At 40.8% G+C, this 14,915-nt stretch overlaps 1 protein-coding gene across 6 annotated transcripts in view; it reads right to left on the bottom strand.

The window, feature by feature from the left end:
• Nucleotides 1-14,915, bottom strand: part of RYR3 (ryanodine receptor 3) — a 605,205-nt gene that overhangs the window by 24,375 nt on the left and 565,915 nt on the right. For 5 of the 6 annotated variants that reach the window (XM_055132599.1, XM_055132596.1, XM_055132598.1 and 2 more), the window contains 10 exons: nucleotides 14,549-14,625; nucleotides 11,744-11,817; nucleotides 11,471-11,488; nucleotides 10,983-11,063; nucleotides 10,271-10,359; nucleotides 9,332-9,460; nucleotides 6,125-6,229; nucleotides 4,343-4,424; nucleotides 2,354-3,684; nucleotides 581-639 (listed from right to left, as the gene is read on the bottom strand). In XM_055132599.1, the coding sequence (XP_054988574.1) occupies nucleotides 581-639; nucleotides 2,354-3,684; nucleotides 4,343-4,424; nucleotides 6,125-6,229; nucleotides 9,332-9,460; nucleotides 10,271-10,359; nucleotides 10,983-11,063; nucleotides 11,471-11,488; nucleotides 11,744-11,817; nucleotides 14,549-14,625 (2,045 nt within the window). The remainder of the gene's footprint in view (nucleotides 1-580; nucleotides 640-2,353; nucleotides 3,685-4,342; nucleotides 4,425-6,124; nucleotides 6,230-9,331; nucleotides 9,461-10,270; nucleotides 10,360-10,982; nucleotides 11,064-11,470; nucleotides 11,489-11,743; nucleotides 11,818-14,548; nucleotides 14,626-14,915) is intronic. The other variant, XM_055132600.1, reaches the window with a different exon arrangement.

Here is a 14,915-nt window from a genome sequence, read left to right on the forward strand (position 1 = left end):
ATTATCACCCCACAGTGGCTGGATGTCTATATTATATATAATGAGTGGTAACTGTTGGATGAGCCACAGCCATAGGAATTCATCCGTTACATACAATACTGTAGTCATCTGTCATAGACTTTTACACTGTATTTTCCTTCAGAAAAATTGTCAAAGTCTTGAAGGAACTTAGCAATTATAACTATTCTTGTAAATATATGATAGGAATGAAATGAGGAATATTGCATAAAAGAGCTCAGTCTAGAGCCTGGCATATTGTTGACAATTATTAGTCATCATCCTCATCAACATTATATAAAGTTGCTAAGTGTGGGTGTTTGATAATTTGCTTGGCCAGATGGTGAAACTGATCTACTATTTAAATGATAAAGCTAACAAGATTACTAGAGCATTCTTCTTGTGTAGCTTGGGTTAAAAGAAATGTTATGTAGGGCCTGGAGAATATCTGTTTCTTATATTAACAGAAACTAAGATTTCTATTCAACATAGCAATAGGATGATAAATGGTATAAAGAAGATGTTATCCAGAACTATCTATTATAGACTTTAGGGAGTCCAGGCCCAGGCTAACCAGACTTACTCTGTCTTCTCAGAGTCGACTTTTCCTTCGGCATCACGTGCTGCCTTTATTTCTGCTGCCTAAACAAAAATGACAACCAGTGAGGGCATGATCAAATACAAGTACAGTGATGAGCCCTGTTTTGGCAATTTTCAGCATCGAGGTCACAATGTCCACTGGTTTCCTTTGTGTGCTTCTGTTTTCCTCAGAGTGGTAGAATATAAGTGACCTGTTGCTTTGAAAAGATGCCAAGGCAGATTTCAAACTTGAAAACTCAGTTGCCCCATTTTTGGTTAACTCGAGAACATTTACATGAGCCCCACAACAGTGGAAATGGGACACACATTGCACCAGTTCCAACACAGAAACTTATTCTATTAGATAAGATTCCTCACTCCCCAGTTCCTCTAACTGATGCCAAAGATACTTAGAATAAAGTTCAAGCTCCTTATCAAGTCTTACTAGGCCTATAGGATAGTGGCTTCCCTGCATCTTCCTATATGATACTTTGTCTTGTTTGCTGTATCTAAACACCCAGACCTCTTTCCCTTTCCTGGGACATTTCAAATCATCCCCTGCCCTAGGACCTTTGCACTAGCCCTAATTATCTATCCTCTGTCTAGGCATATCAAATGCCTGATATCTTTTAGAATTTGGTTCTAATGATACCTTATCAGAAGCCACTTGCCTGTACTAATTATGACTGTCAATGTTCACTCTTTAGCACATGAACTTGTTAATTTATTTTAGCATGCATCATAAATAGTCATTGTCTTCTTCTAGAAGTTAAGCCCTACTACCAAAACAAGTGCTGTCTCTTTTTTACCAGTATATTTCTATATCCTAAGAAGACAGCATGGCATTTAGCAGCAAGTCATGAATGAGTTTTTATAATAAAGAAAATTCTCTTCTAGGCCTTGGGACTGTGTCAGGCAATAAATAAAATAAGAATGCCTATTATTCTGATGCTTTCTCTCCAAGTCAGGTGAGAGTTCTAGTTCTCTTCCATATGTTTTCCATAGGAACTGACATTCCACCTTACTAATATTGTCCATTCTTGTACTGACTTGTCCAATGTCTATATTTTCCATTAAAGTATAGGGACAGTACATTTCTCATTATTCAATAAACATTAGAAAACTACTCACTAAATATTAATCTTTGGGCTGTGATCTCTTCACACTTCTATTCACACTGTAATCTTAGCAAGAAGTTATAAGAAACCACAATAGAGGGGACCACCCATGACCCAGAGGCTCTGAATTCTGCCATCTATTCACTTAATCTAGATAACCAATTCAAAGTCCAGATTGGACAGTGGGTAAATGACACGGGATAAAAATGACTCAAGCATGATTAAATTCATCAGGATGCTGTGCTTCAATCATAGAAGTTTATGCGGATCTTTTAAGACACTACAGAAGTTCTGTCTCATTAAAACAAGCTTCCTTTTATATTAGACTTCTTTTTCCTTTCTTCCAGCTCAATGAATAAACCGAGCTCTATGACTAACCCCCCAAATAAAGGTGTGGAAGCAAAGGAAGGGTCACAGTTCCAACTCTTTAGTGTAAACTAGAATAACCCTCAGCAATTAGACACCAGGACAAAGATCTAAATCTCAATCTCTCCAAGATAGGATAGCACAGGAACAATCAGAGCAGAGCACTCATAGGAGAAAGAGTTGGTGTCTAATACAATATTGGCTCTTAGGGAATTGGTATCAGTACTTATATGAGATACAGTAGCTTTGTCTTTTCTGAGGGATGAAGAAGTATAAAAACAAATTGTGCTTACCTGTGCTTTCCTTTTTTTCCGTACAGTACTTTCTAGTGTAGGAGGCTCATCCTTGCCGATAATCTCAGAGAGATCACCCAAACCCACTTCAGGCCCATGCTTTAAGCCACCTTCTTTCTTTTGGTGGAATCCAAAGAGATCTGACATAAGATCCGCATCTCCCTTCTCACCTTTTACGAAGTGCACTAGTTCAGTTGTGATACCTGGCTCAGTCACTTCTGCCCTCTCACCCTCCATAGCATCATCATGGATACCAAATTGGGTTGGGTCAGGCATATCACCCAGGATCTTGGTCACCCTGATGTTCTTTGCCCCTTCTACCAGGCCCCCTCCAAACACTGTGCTCCAGAGGACCTGAAAGATTCCTCCCAGTATGGTGAAGAACAACTGGAACAGACCCACAAACAACATCCAAAAAAATGAAAAGAACACCTTCACTAGCTCCTTTACAGTCATCTTTTTCACCTTCCTGTACTGTTTCCTGAGGTTTCTCAGGGTTGCCTTTTTCAGAAAGTTGGCAACATTTTTCTTTACAGCAGCACAGGCCATAGCAAATGCAGAGACAGACTCAAAAGATGTGTCCTCCTCCTCTACGCCTTCCATTTCTAATGTGTATGAAGGATCTTCCTCCTCTTCTTCTTCCTCTTCTGGCCTCTCGGCTGAGTCCGATTCAGAGATCTGTGATGCTAGCTGCATTTCAAAGATGGTATCCTCACAGAAGTTCACAAATAGTTCCATCTTTTCTTGCTCTCCACCTTCATTGACTACATCAAAGATGAACTGCCTCTTAGATTCCTTCACTTGGGGTTTTTCCCACTGAGTTCGACTGGATTCACTGATCTCAAAATAAACACGCTCGATTTTCTTGGCCCCACCCATGATTTCAATGCGTCCTAGGTAAGGTTCAAAGTAATTGAGCACACTTTCTGCTGGGTCCAACAAACACTTAAGGCGAGAATCATGAGGCATATGTTCAGAAAGATTTGTCAATAACACTGCCACATTAAACCCTATGTCCTTGGCCGGCTCATGGAACTGGTCTACAAAATCAATGTAATTAAACATATCATTCTCATCAGCTTCTGCACATGAGAGGAGAAAGTCAATTTCTGACTGGGTGTACTGTTTTTGCCCTTCCATGGCCTTCTGGAACTCTTTTTTGGAGATAATCCCTTTACCATCTGGGTCATATTCTTTGAAGGTATCTGAGCTGGTTAAGTCTTTAAGTTTCAAGAACATGTCAAAGAATTTCAAGATCATTTCTACATTGGTAGATGATTCTACCAGTGTGTCAACCATCTGCTTGCCAATAGTTCCATTTACCACATTCCCTGTGAAACAGGTTAAAAAAATACAAATATAATGAATAAACCCAAGTCATCGTGTATACCTCATCAGGTATCTATTTGTAGAAGACTTTTATATACCAAATCAGTTATTTCCTGACTTCGATGATTTAGAAATGGGCAGGAGGAGCAGCAAGCCATAAAGACTACACCACTAGGAGCCAAGAAGGAAAGAAACAAAGGGGAGGAGGAGATTGGCCACACCAGTGCCTTTGATCTGGCCTGGGGCCCTGGGAAGTGGTTTCATAATATTACCGTGGACACGTAGGGATAAGCAGCACCCCCTCTTATCCCCTTAGACTACAGGGTGCCCAACTAGATGGCTGGCATACACACTGGCAGCCAGATGTATTGAAAAGCAATGGGGAGAGGGAGAGGATAGGGAGGAGCAAAGCTTGGAGGTTTTCCCCAGTTCATTCTGGCTTTCCTATTGATATAAAATGAGTTGGTTTCAGGCTTTGTCCATCAGACCATGTGCCCCTCACTCATTTTTTTCTGTTTTGTTTGTTTCTGAAAATTTGGCGTTCTAACCAATGTCATATGGCATCAATGAACTGCCAGAAGGATAATTCTGCATGATTAATATGATTAGTGCTCGGACCAATGAAAGTTGTGAATGCCTAGTTATACCAAACAGCCCAACCTTCCAGGAGGGACAGAAGCATCACCACCATGTCCTGAAGGAGATCCAAGAGTTCCTTCAGCAGCTCGATCTGACTGGAATCCTAGAACAGAAACAGGAGATACCCCTGAGCTATCTGACACCTCAGCAAGGGACAGGGCAGTGAGCAAGAAGAGCCTGCTCTGGAAAGGCTGGGTGAAGGGTGCATCAAGCTCCGAAATGAGCTCCCTGCTCATTGGGAAGGCGGATGTCATTTCATCCACTGTTTGGAGCAGAAGCTCCCTGGGGCAGACTCATCCACGAAAGCTCCTTTTCAGCTTCCTCTCAGCACGATGCAGCAGACATACTGGGTATTGCTCAATGCTACTGAACTAGCCAGTCATCCAGAGAGCCAGCAGATCTCTCATAATGTGTGTTCTTTTTGATATTGGAGCATGACTAATAAGCTTTGGGGACTATGATTGCTGTCCAATTACAACATCAAATCACCAAGCGGGTTCTCCTTCCTTTCTGTGTTGCTTTAGTTTTTCCTGGCTCTAGTTGGTGGTGATCTGGGTACCACTGGTCCCTTAAGATGTTATATAATGAGGCTATTCCTCTTGGTGGTTTGGATACTAGTCTGTTTAGTTCTCATTCCAGCACTGCAGACAGGGCCTTGCCAAGATAACCCTGTGCTTGGGACCTGTGTATGCCAAAGAAGGAAAGTTGAATCCTTGCAAGCTCTGGCTGCTATTGGAAACTGCATTGTGGACCACATTTCTTTTACAGACACACACAATGATAGTTCTCTACTTAGTTCTTCAAAGTTCGGAGGGAATTTCCTCCACCTGTTAGCTACGCATAAAATATCAGAGAAATGTAGGCTTCAGAGCTGGAAGAGGCCCGGGCTCATCTCTTCTACACTCCAATATTTCATAGATGATGAAACTGAAAACTGGAAAGGGAAGTGACTCCCTAAAAGTCACTACTGAGGAGGTGGCAGGGCCAGGCTCTTGTCTCCAGGCCTCTATGCTGCACTGACCCAGCTGGGCTGACATGGCAGTGGACATCTTACCGCCGAATTAGCAGCCTTCCCATAGGCCAGAGTCAAAAGGGGAAAAAAATGAAAGGGTTAAATAGCACATTCCAGAAGAGAGGAGGCAGATGTGACAGCCTTGAAAATTTTCAATGCACATTATAATATAAATTAATACTGCAAATGTTACTCTCATCAGTCGGAAACACATCCTGAGCTTCTCCCTCATGTGTTGCCATGGAGAGAAGAAATAGACTTCTACATCCGCTACATGTATTTGTTCATGATAAGTGCTCTGAGCAATTCTGATTCATCTTGCCAGAGAGATGGGGAGTGAGAAGGAAAGGCAGAAACAGGGAGAGAGGGGAAGCACGGATGTGAAAGAAGGAACCTGTGGATTACAGAGACATGCAGACATCTGATGCATCAGACAGGGCTGGGAGACAGTGTTCATTAATGAACAGAACAGTGACAAGGAAGCAAAGGAGATTAGCACCACAGAAAGCAAGTGTTGAGGCCATTATGGGAAGGGCAGGTTGAGGAGACACAAGGAAGGAAGCTGCATCCATGCACAAGCCTGTCTGGTGCCCCCTGGAGACATTTAGTTTCTCTTCCCCTCCCTCCAGGCCCCATTGAAGCCCTCAATTGGAAACGTGAGGGTGAGGCCTAATCTACATGGCTTTCCCAGACATTTGATCAAGTTGCCTTGTCCACAATGAGAACACCAGGGGGTGGGGGCTGACCAAGCATTTCACACCAATGAACATGTTGGGGAATGGCCACAGTACCTGAGAGAGTTTCATCTGCATGTTAGCAAAGACATGGAGGAAGCCGACCACTGCGTCCCACAGCCTGCTGTGAGCCAGGCTCTGCTGGTTCCCAATGCAAGGGCCCTGGGGAGAGGAGCACAGTCTTACTTCTCTCACACGCCACAAGCGGCTCTGACATGTGTGCCAAAACCAGCAGCTGACACCTGCTTACAGAAGCAGACTGCTGTTCCTAAAAGTCACATATGTCCTTTTCAATATTTCCTTAAGATATTACTTTCCTCTCCTTCCTCCCCTCCATGCCCTTCCTATCATAATAAGGTCTTGTGTTAACTAGGTATTTCACACTTGTATGATTTTCTAAGGATTTCTTTTTAAGTTTTATTTTTATTTATTTATTATTATTATTATTTTTTTTGCTTTTTGGGTCACACCCAGTGATGCACAGGGGTTACTCCTGGCTCTGCACTCAGAAATTACTCCTGGTGGTGCTCAGGGGACCATATGGGATGCTGGGGATCAAACCCGGGTTGGCCGCGTGCAAGGCAAACGCTCTACCCGCTGTGCTATAGCTCCAGCCCCAAGTTTTATTTTTTGCCTTTTAATTAATTTATATTTTCCAATGTTCCCCTTGCACTATATAAACACTGTGGTTCATGCTGATTCGTTATAGGTATTTGTTATAGGTATTCAATATTCCAACCCCCCATCATTGTCTCCACTTTTCCCAACACAAAGGGTTTCTTTCCACTTCAGAATGCATTCTTCACATCTCTTACTGAAGAACACTAGCTGAGAGTTCAATGCTCTGGTTCAGAGAGGACTAAAGGGTTCTCCTGCCCACTCTCACCTTTATTTTGGCCTCAGATGAGTTCTCATGCACCCAGGGAGTGCTCTGAAAGTGGAGCGCTAGTGCTCCTATTATTTCTAGGCAAAGCTACATATAAATGCTTTCACCATATGGCTACCCATTTGAGTTTTTTTTTAATTGAATAATATTCCTAGTGTTCAACTATTTTTAAGATGTTCTTATCACTAACCTTCAGTCATCTGGTACCATCTCTATCTTATCAGAAAGCAGGTAATTTGCATTTTCATGTCATTAATCTTTTCTATTTCTAAAGGTCATTATAGAATAATATCTTTTTTTTTTCAGTTGTGAGGGTCACACTTGGCAGGACTCTAGGGGCCATGCAGTTCTGGGGATCAAACCTGAGACCTCACACATACAATGTACTATCGGAGCCACATTTCTAGCACCTGACTGAGATCAAGATTTTCTTTCCGGTTTGTTTTTGTTTCCTGGTGGCCACATCCAGCAGTGCTCAGAGGTTACTTTTGGCTCTGCACTGAGGAATTACTCCTGGGGTGCTCGGGGGACCATATGAGATGCTAGGAATTGAAACTGGATCAGCCCATGCCAGGGAAATGCCCTACTGACTGCCCTTAGAGTTTAACTTTTAAGTCTATTATTTCTATAATCTCCAAGATATTCTTCAATAAGGTATTTTCAAAAAGTACACTGCTGCTATCTAAAATTCTAGGGAAAGGAGATTGGAGAGATAGTATAGCAGGTGGGGTGCTTGTTTTTCTCACAGCCAACCTGGAATCGATCTGGCACCCAATATAATATGACCCCTCAGGGCATGTCACTATTGATCCCAGAGCATAGACAGAGTCATAAATAATTCCTGAGCAAATAGAATTCTAAAAAAGCTTTTGGTAGAATTCCCAGAGAAGAGATGAGTAGAAGTATTGACTACGTTCCTAAACCAAGGATGTAAGTTTGTTTAAAAATCACTGATACTTAAAAAATCAACATAAAATATTTCATATCTGATCCCAGAAGCCTCTATATTCTTTATGGAACAATATTTGTTGTCCAAAGAAACTCATTTACCCAACAGAAGCTTCTCCTTTATTTATTTATTGTTTCATTTTTTTTCTTTTTTGGGTCACACCTGAGATGCTCAAGGATTACTCCTGGCTCTGCACTCAGGAATTACTCCTCATGGTGCTCAGGGGACCATATGAGATGCTGGGAATCGAACCCGGGTCAGCTATGTGCAAGGCAAATACCCTACTCGCTGTACCATTCTCCAGCCCCTCTTCTCCTTTATTTTGGAGTTAAGTGCTGCATGGAAATTCTGAAGATTAGACCAAGTTCTGTAAAGAGCTAATAAATGCTTACCAAATCCGTTCAGTGGTCTTCATAGATATTTCACATACTGTGACCCTTTGGATCACTTACCTATTCCCAGGTTTATCTTTGTGATATTACAATCCTGAGTGAAAGGATTAATAATCTCTCCCTTAAAGTCTTTCCAGTTAATAGTTTTAGCTTTATGATTGTTCAAACACGATCTGTGGGCTCATCATATGGGCTTAAAAAAAAGAGTCACTGGGACCAGGCAAAAAAATGTGGTAAAAGTCAAACCTTCAACTTGAAACTACCTTGTGGACTTGGCTGCCAACGCACCCAACTGAGGTGCTTCTCGAGTTTCCTTTTCAGAGTGTCATTTTCAGACAAACCAGCAGGATCTTGTTTAAATTTTGGGACTCAAGATAATATCATTGTTTTTTTTTAACTCCTTCATTCAACAGTCATTTCTAGACTATACTCTTCATGTCTATCAACCACCAAAGATGTATCCCATTTACTTGAAATGACAAATTTTAAGATGCACTGTAGCATTGTTGTCCCATTGTTCATCAATTTGCTCAAGCAGGCACCAGTAATGTCCCATTGTGAGACGTGTTGTTACTGTTTTTGGCATATCGAATATGCCACGGGTTAGCTTGCTGAGCTCTGCCGTGAGGGCAGGATATTCTCGGTAGCTTGCTGGGCACTCCGAGACGGACAGAGGAATCAAACCTGGGTCAACTGCGTGCAAAGCCAACACCCTACCTGCTGTGCTATCGCTCCAGTCCAAATTTTAAGATAAAGAAAAAAAATTTTTTTGTTCTTTTGGTCTAGGAGGAAAAGCAGAATGTGACTTGATCAATGCAAATACAGTGTAACTATATTCTGAAATAGTCTCAGCAGGGGTCCTAATCACAGCTTCCCACAAAGTAAGACACTACTGCTTCTCTCTTAGAAACAAGAAATGCGGTCAGCACTAGCGGTGGATGCAGAGTTCACAGACACACGAAGGAGTCTCCAGGAACTCTAGAGCCTGAGACCATTATAAAGGTTCTGCCTTCACACATGCACTCTGAGGCACATACCTGGATATATTCTGTTAGAGAGTTAAAAATCTGCTTGGTGACTGCCAAAGCTTTGGAAAAATTGTGCTGTCCAGATTCATCAATGATGTCCTTCCCAGAATAATACCAGTAAAAATCACTGATGGATTCCTAAGAACAAGTAAGTAGAGTTTAGTATTTCTCAGACTTCAGTCACTGCAGCAGCTACACATAATGCTCAGGAAGAGTACAAGGCAATCCCCCATCTCTGTGCCCTGGTCTTTAAAATGGAAGCCTAAGACTTTGTGGAGAAGCACAGAGCTATCATCATCCCTAGTATCATTTAAACACATGTATCCCTCTGCAGGAAAGAACCAAGAGGAAAGAGGACAGTGGTTTTTTTCTTTTTTGGTTTTTGGTAACCCAGCGATGCTCAGGGATTACTCCTGGCTCCGCACTCAGGAATTACTCTTGGCAGTGCCAGGGGCCCATATGGGATGCCTGGGATTGAACCTGGGTCAGCTGAGTGCAAGGAAAACACCCTACCCACTGTACTATCGCTCTGGCCCACTTTTATTTTTTATTTTTTTGAGGACAGTGTTTAATGGGACGTGGGGTACTGACAGACTCATTTATTCACAATGACAACACACATTAAAGATAATAACCAAAAATTAAGATAATAATAATCATCCAAGCCACATAAGAACAGGATATAATGGTGCCAGGTACTCTTACAAGCAAATTTTACATGCCAAATCTCTCCATTCTGAAAAAAAGAGTTACTAAGTATTTTATAGATAAGAAAGTGGAAACACAGGGGTCTTAAAACATTGGCTTCAGGTCCCAAGCTGGCAATTGGCAGAGCAAAAATAAAGGATTACCAAGGAGAAAAGAATTCTGTTTTATGTTTTTATAGATTTTCCTGATGTTATTTGTATTCTCCCCTTGATAGCTAAACTAAGTGCCCTCCATCCTCACCTGCAGACGCAGCAGATAGTCCACAGTGCTAATGATAACATTCACAGTGGTGGTGTTGCCCATTTGGGTCCGCAGGAAGTTCTGAAAGTCTAAAAACACCAGAGTTAGGATTTCGTTCTGTCCTTGTCACGCCTGACCAGTGCCGTCTGGGATAAGCTTGGAAGAGACATATTACATGAAAAGCTTTACAAGGACATATAGTTTGGATTTTGGCAAGTCTGTACAAGTGCCTCAGGAGTTATGAAGTCTCAAGATAGAGAGCCCTCCCATTCTTCTAACCGCCCCCCCACCCAAACTAGACTGCACACACAGAGGATTCACCATCTGAACATTCTGGGAGCTTCTTAACCTGGTGATACCAAATAACATTAGTTGTGAAGTCAATGGTTAGTTTACTTTGGTTTCTTTTTCATGTACCCATTCATTTTGCATAGGGGTCACACTGAGCAGTGCTCAGTGGTGCTCAACCTGGGTGTGACCTAGTAATTGGCACTCCAGGGGGACAAGTGGTGCTGGAAGCCAACTCCAGGCCTTGCACCTTGCTATGCCCGACTCTACCATTTGAGCTCTCTTCTGGCCTGGAACTGTAATCTTTACTGAGGAATAGATTAATTGCCTGTAATAACTGTTTACAGTAAATGTGGTGTTCAAAAATGAACAACTTGGCACCTGACTGTTGTTTTCCCTTGACCAATTATTATGTTTCACTCACCACTGTTATGTCCTTCACAAAGTAGCTGTAGGAATCTAAAGAGATCTCGTGTAAACTCGTCATTTTGGAGGACTTTGTCACCTTGAAAACATAGAAGACCAGTGAGCATTTATTTGTTGGACTTTTCTACATAGAACAGCTTCCAATGCAAATGGCAACAAAATTATCAATAAAGCTGTGTCAGAATGGTTGGAAAAGGGAACTCTGATGAATGTTGGAAAACCTGAATAAACTGGGACCGAGACTATGAAACACAACAAGCAACCAGGTTGAAATATTGCACCTCAGATGTGTTTGTAAGGAAGACAATAGAATTAATGGCAACAATGGTCCACAATTCATAACCCAAGCTTTACGAATGGAGCACTTTAATTAAGCATCAGATTGCTGAGTTAAACTTGACATGCAACCACAAAGCCTAAAACATATTGGAACTGAGACAATGTAATCAGTTCCTTTAGAACTCACACACAAGTTAGACAACTTACCACGCTCACGAACAATGACTGATGATAAGAGAAAGACAGAGAAACACATAGTAAGAAAGTCATCATCACCATGAAAAACTCTTCAGTTTAACAATGGCTCTGTGAACACATCTAGCCTTGGATGCCTGCTTTACAAAATAAGGAAGGAAAGATTTTGCTAAAATGGAACAAGTCCTTGCAGATCTCAAAGCAGAAGCTGGGCCTCTATCCAGTAACAGTTAATTCAGATTTTAATCAGGATGAGAGTGGCCTTCACATTTATGAGTTACTCACGTGTTCCTTCTTCAGTAACCATCCCCAGGCCTTCAGCTTTATTCTGTCGCTCAAATGCATTCAAATCAAGGACACTTGTAAGAGACAAAAGAAAACAAAGATCAGGGCTAGCTAAACAGGGAACATGGATTTTTCACATCAGCGATGATGATTATCTTGTCCTTGAATTGTCATAAATGAACTAAAGCACTGAAGTGAGAGTCTTATTGTCCCCTGGGTTTGTGTCAAGCACGGTGTCCAGTGATGCCCACAATGCCGAGACTTCACAGGAGGAGTTTGAACACATAGAAACACATAGAAGAAGTGTCACTGTATTCCCAGGAAGACTTAGAAAAGCTTCCAGAATAAAAAAAATCATCTTTCTCACAGCATATTCGTGGCTGTAAGATAGTGATCACTCTTGGTTGTGCCTGACCTACTGTACTATCTGGCCCCTAATTTATTTTCTAAGATTTCTCAAGGGAAAGTTTACTTTAAGCTGATTAATGTTTTCTTCTCATGCCTTTCTTCCTTTATTTGAGCATAATAAAAAAACTATGGGGTTCGGTGCTTAGGATAAATATCGATGCAGAGAGTTATAAACTTTAGATTTTGAAGCAACACATCCTTTTAGTACCCTTGCCTATTTTAAAAGTCGGTGGTAGCTGAGCTACAGTTTTCTAGTGGGAATGAATTGCAAGAGGGGCTTCATTTTTATCCCCCTTTCCCTAAACTTCTCCTTTATGGTTTCCATCCAGTTCTACTTAATTAAGACTCCCAGGTGCAACCAAAAAACTTCATAACCAGAACATTTTGGACAATACTTTTTTTGGCTGGGTTACTTTTCTAATGGAATCTTACTTTTTTTCCAATCTAAAGGTTTCAACGAATGGAAAAACATATGATTTCACAAGACTGTCCTCTTAGAGATGCTATTGACTGAGTCTAGTGAGACTGTACAAACCTTGCCTTCCTTTGTCACCAAGCTAAGAAAATGACAGTCATATTGGGGAGATTCTTAATGAGAAAACAATAATCATTGCAATCTTGCTGGTTTTCCTCAAATCTTGCTGTAAAAAAAGGGTCTGCTTAATAACAGAATTATCCTCTATTTTTTCAATTATAACTCAGAATTACTCCTCTATTTTAGTTTTGCTACAGAGGTGCAAAGACACAGAAACAGGACATTTAAATGGAGCTGCTTTGAAGCTGTAGTCGGAGTCAGATATTTCTATCCTGTCCCATTGTCCCCAAGCTCTGATTTGGAAATTTTTACATTTATCTACTACTTAACTGTTTTTATAAATGCTTTATTTTTATAACCAGCAAAAAATGATGAGAAGAATATCTTAAATCTTCTGTTAGAACTCAGCTGGCCTCTAAGGGTTTATCAACAGTCCCTCCAAGCTGTCGTTATGAAAGAGTTCAGCAATATTAAATATTACAGATGACAGAGAGGATTCTTAGAAATTTAATTGAGAATTCCATGAACAACAGGGAACTGCCTTGATTTTTGTCATCTGAGTCCACAAGTTCTATTTAATCCTCTGAAGTCAGGTCTGGCAATATTACATTTTCTCCTCCTGTGAGAGATAATCAACGAATTGACTATCAGTGGGGAAAAAATGGGGCTGAGAACTACAAATTGTACTACAGCTTTAATACCTTCTCTACAACTCAAAGGCACAGTATTGGCCTAATTAAATAAAGTTAGCAAAATGATTAAGTCTACCAAAAGAATGTGCATCCTCCTAACCTTTGAAAAAAAATAACCCTAGTGTTCTATTAAGAATATTAGAGGAAAATGAGTTAGATAATTATAACTGTTACTCCTTTCAGAATATGTTGAAGATGACTCAACTTTGAGAATAAGTTAAACCTTAAAGAATAGGATGACACTTCTCTCTCCCTTATTTGTTTTGGGGCCACACCCAGCAGTGCTCAGGGATTACTCCTGGCTCTGCATTCAGGAATCATTTCTGGTGGTGCTTGGGGACCATATGGGATGCTGGGGATCGAAACCTGGGTCAACCATGTGTAAGGCACGTGCCCTACCCACTGTACTATCACTGGTCCCAAGCTGACACTCTTCTTAGAAAGACTATTGGCTCATCTCTGAGGTGATCAAACATTATGACTTTCAGTTACATATTGTTCATGTGTTGGAAGTTCAACCTTAAAAGGAGGTTTAAACAATTTGATAAAGTAAACTGAAGTTTTAATGCTTTATTTTAAATGTAATGTTAAGATAGTCTCATATCAGGATGAAAATCTGTTAAAAATGGATATGTCAAAATATGTACCTTTTGAATTTCTATCAGGCTCAAAAAACTATGTTGAGGATAAAGATCAACAAAGTCCTACTGTGTCCAATGAAAACAGAGACATGAATTAAGTGCCTCTTTGCATTCTTTTCTCTTTGGGCTTTTATGAGCATATATGTGAGAAGAAACTCAATTTGCACACTTAGCTTCAAGGAAAACATAACCAAAAAGAAGGAAAGGAAGATTAAACAAATATGTGTATATGTATATCTAAAGGAGATTCCACTTTCTCCTCTGAATGCTGTTGGATTGAATCTTAACGGCTGGAGAAAAACCATTCACCCTCTTAACTTTTTTAAGTAGATCACACTTCTTTAATAATTCCACAATACAGCACTTCCATTTGTGATCTTCCCCATCTTGTTTTCACCACCCACCCTTGGCCTGGTTTCCTTTGAGGAATAGAGACGTTTTGTTGTGTGTGTGTGTGTGTGTGTGTGTGTGTGTGTGTGTGTGTGTGTGTATGTTTTAAAACGCTATCGATTGTTTTTCTTGTATTTACCTGCAAGACTGCATAAGACCAGAAAGGCTTTGAAAGAATCCAGCATCCTTTTTCTCTTTTAGGTAATCTAGCATTTTCTGTAAGGAAAATACATTTTAAGAGGAAAACAGTGAAAACCATGCCAGGCATATGATGATCTACTTGCAATGGAGAAATAGCAAATCTCAGCCATCTAGGTATCCTGAACCAGGCATAAGGCAATAGTGTGTGAAACTGGGTAAGCTTCGGAACCACCCATTGACTTAGACTTTCCATGTCCCTGAGCCTACCCTCCATTTACAGAAACAGACTCAGTTAGGGTGGACCCTTTCTTTTATAAGGGAGGTAGGTATTTCTGTAGGGCAGCAGCATAGTTCTTTAGTATTCA

This window comes from Sorex araneus, chromosome 3 (genome assembly GCF_027595985.1).
Source record: "Sorex araneus isolate mSorAra2 chromosome 3, mSorAra2.pri, whole genome shotgun sequence".
Lineage (NCBI taxonomy): Eukaryota > Metazoa > Chordata > Mammalia > Eulipotyphla > Soricidae > Sorex > Sorex araneus.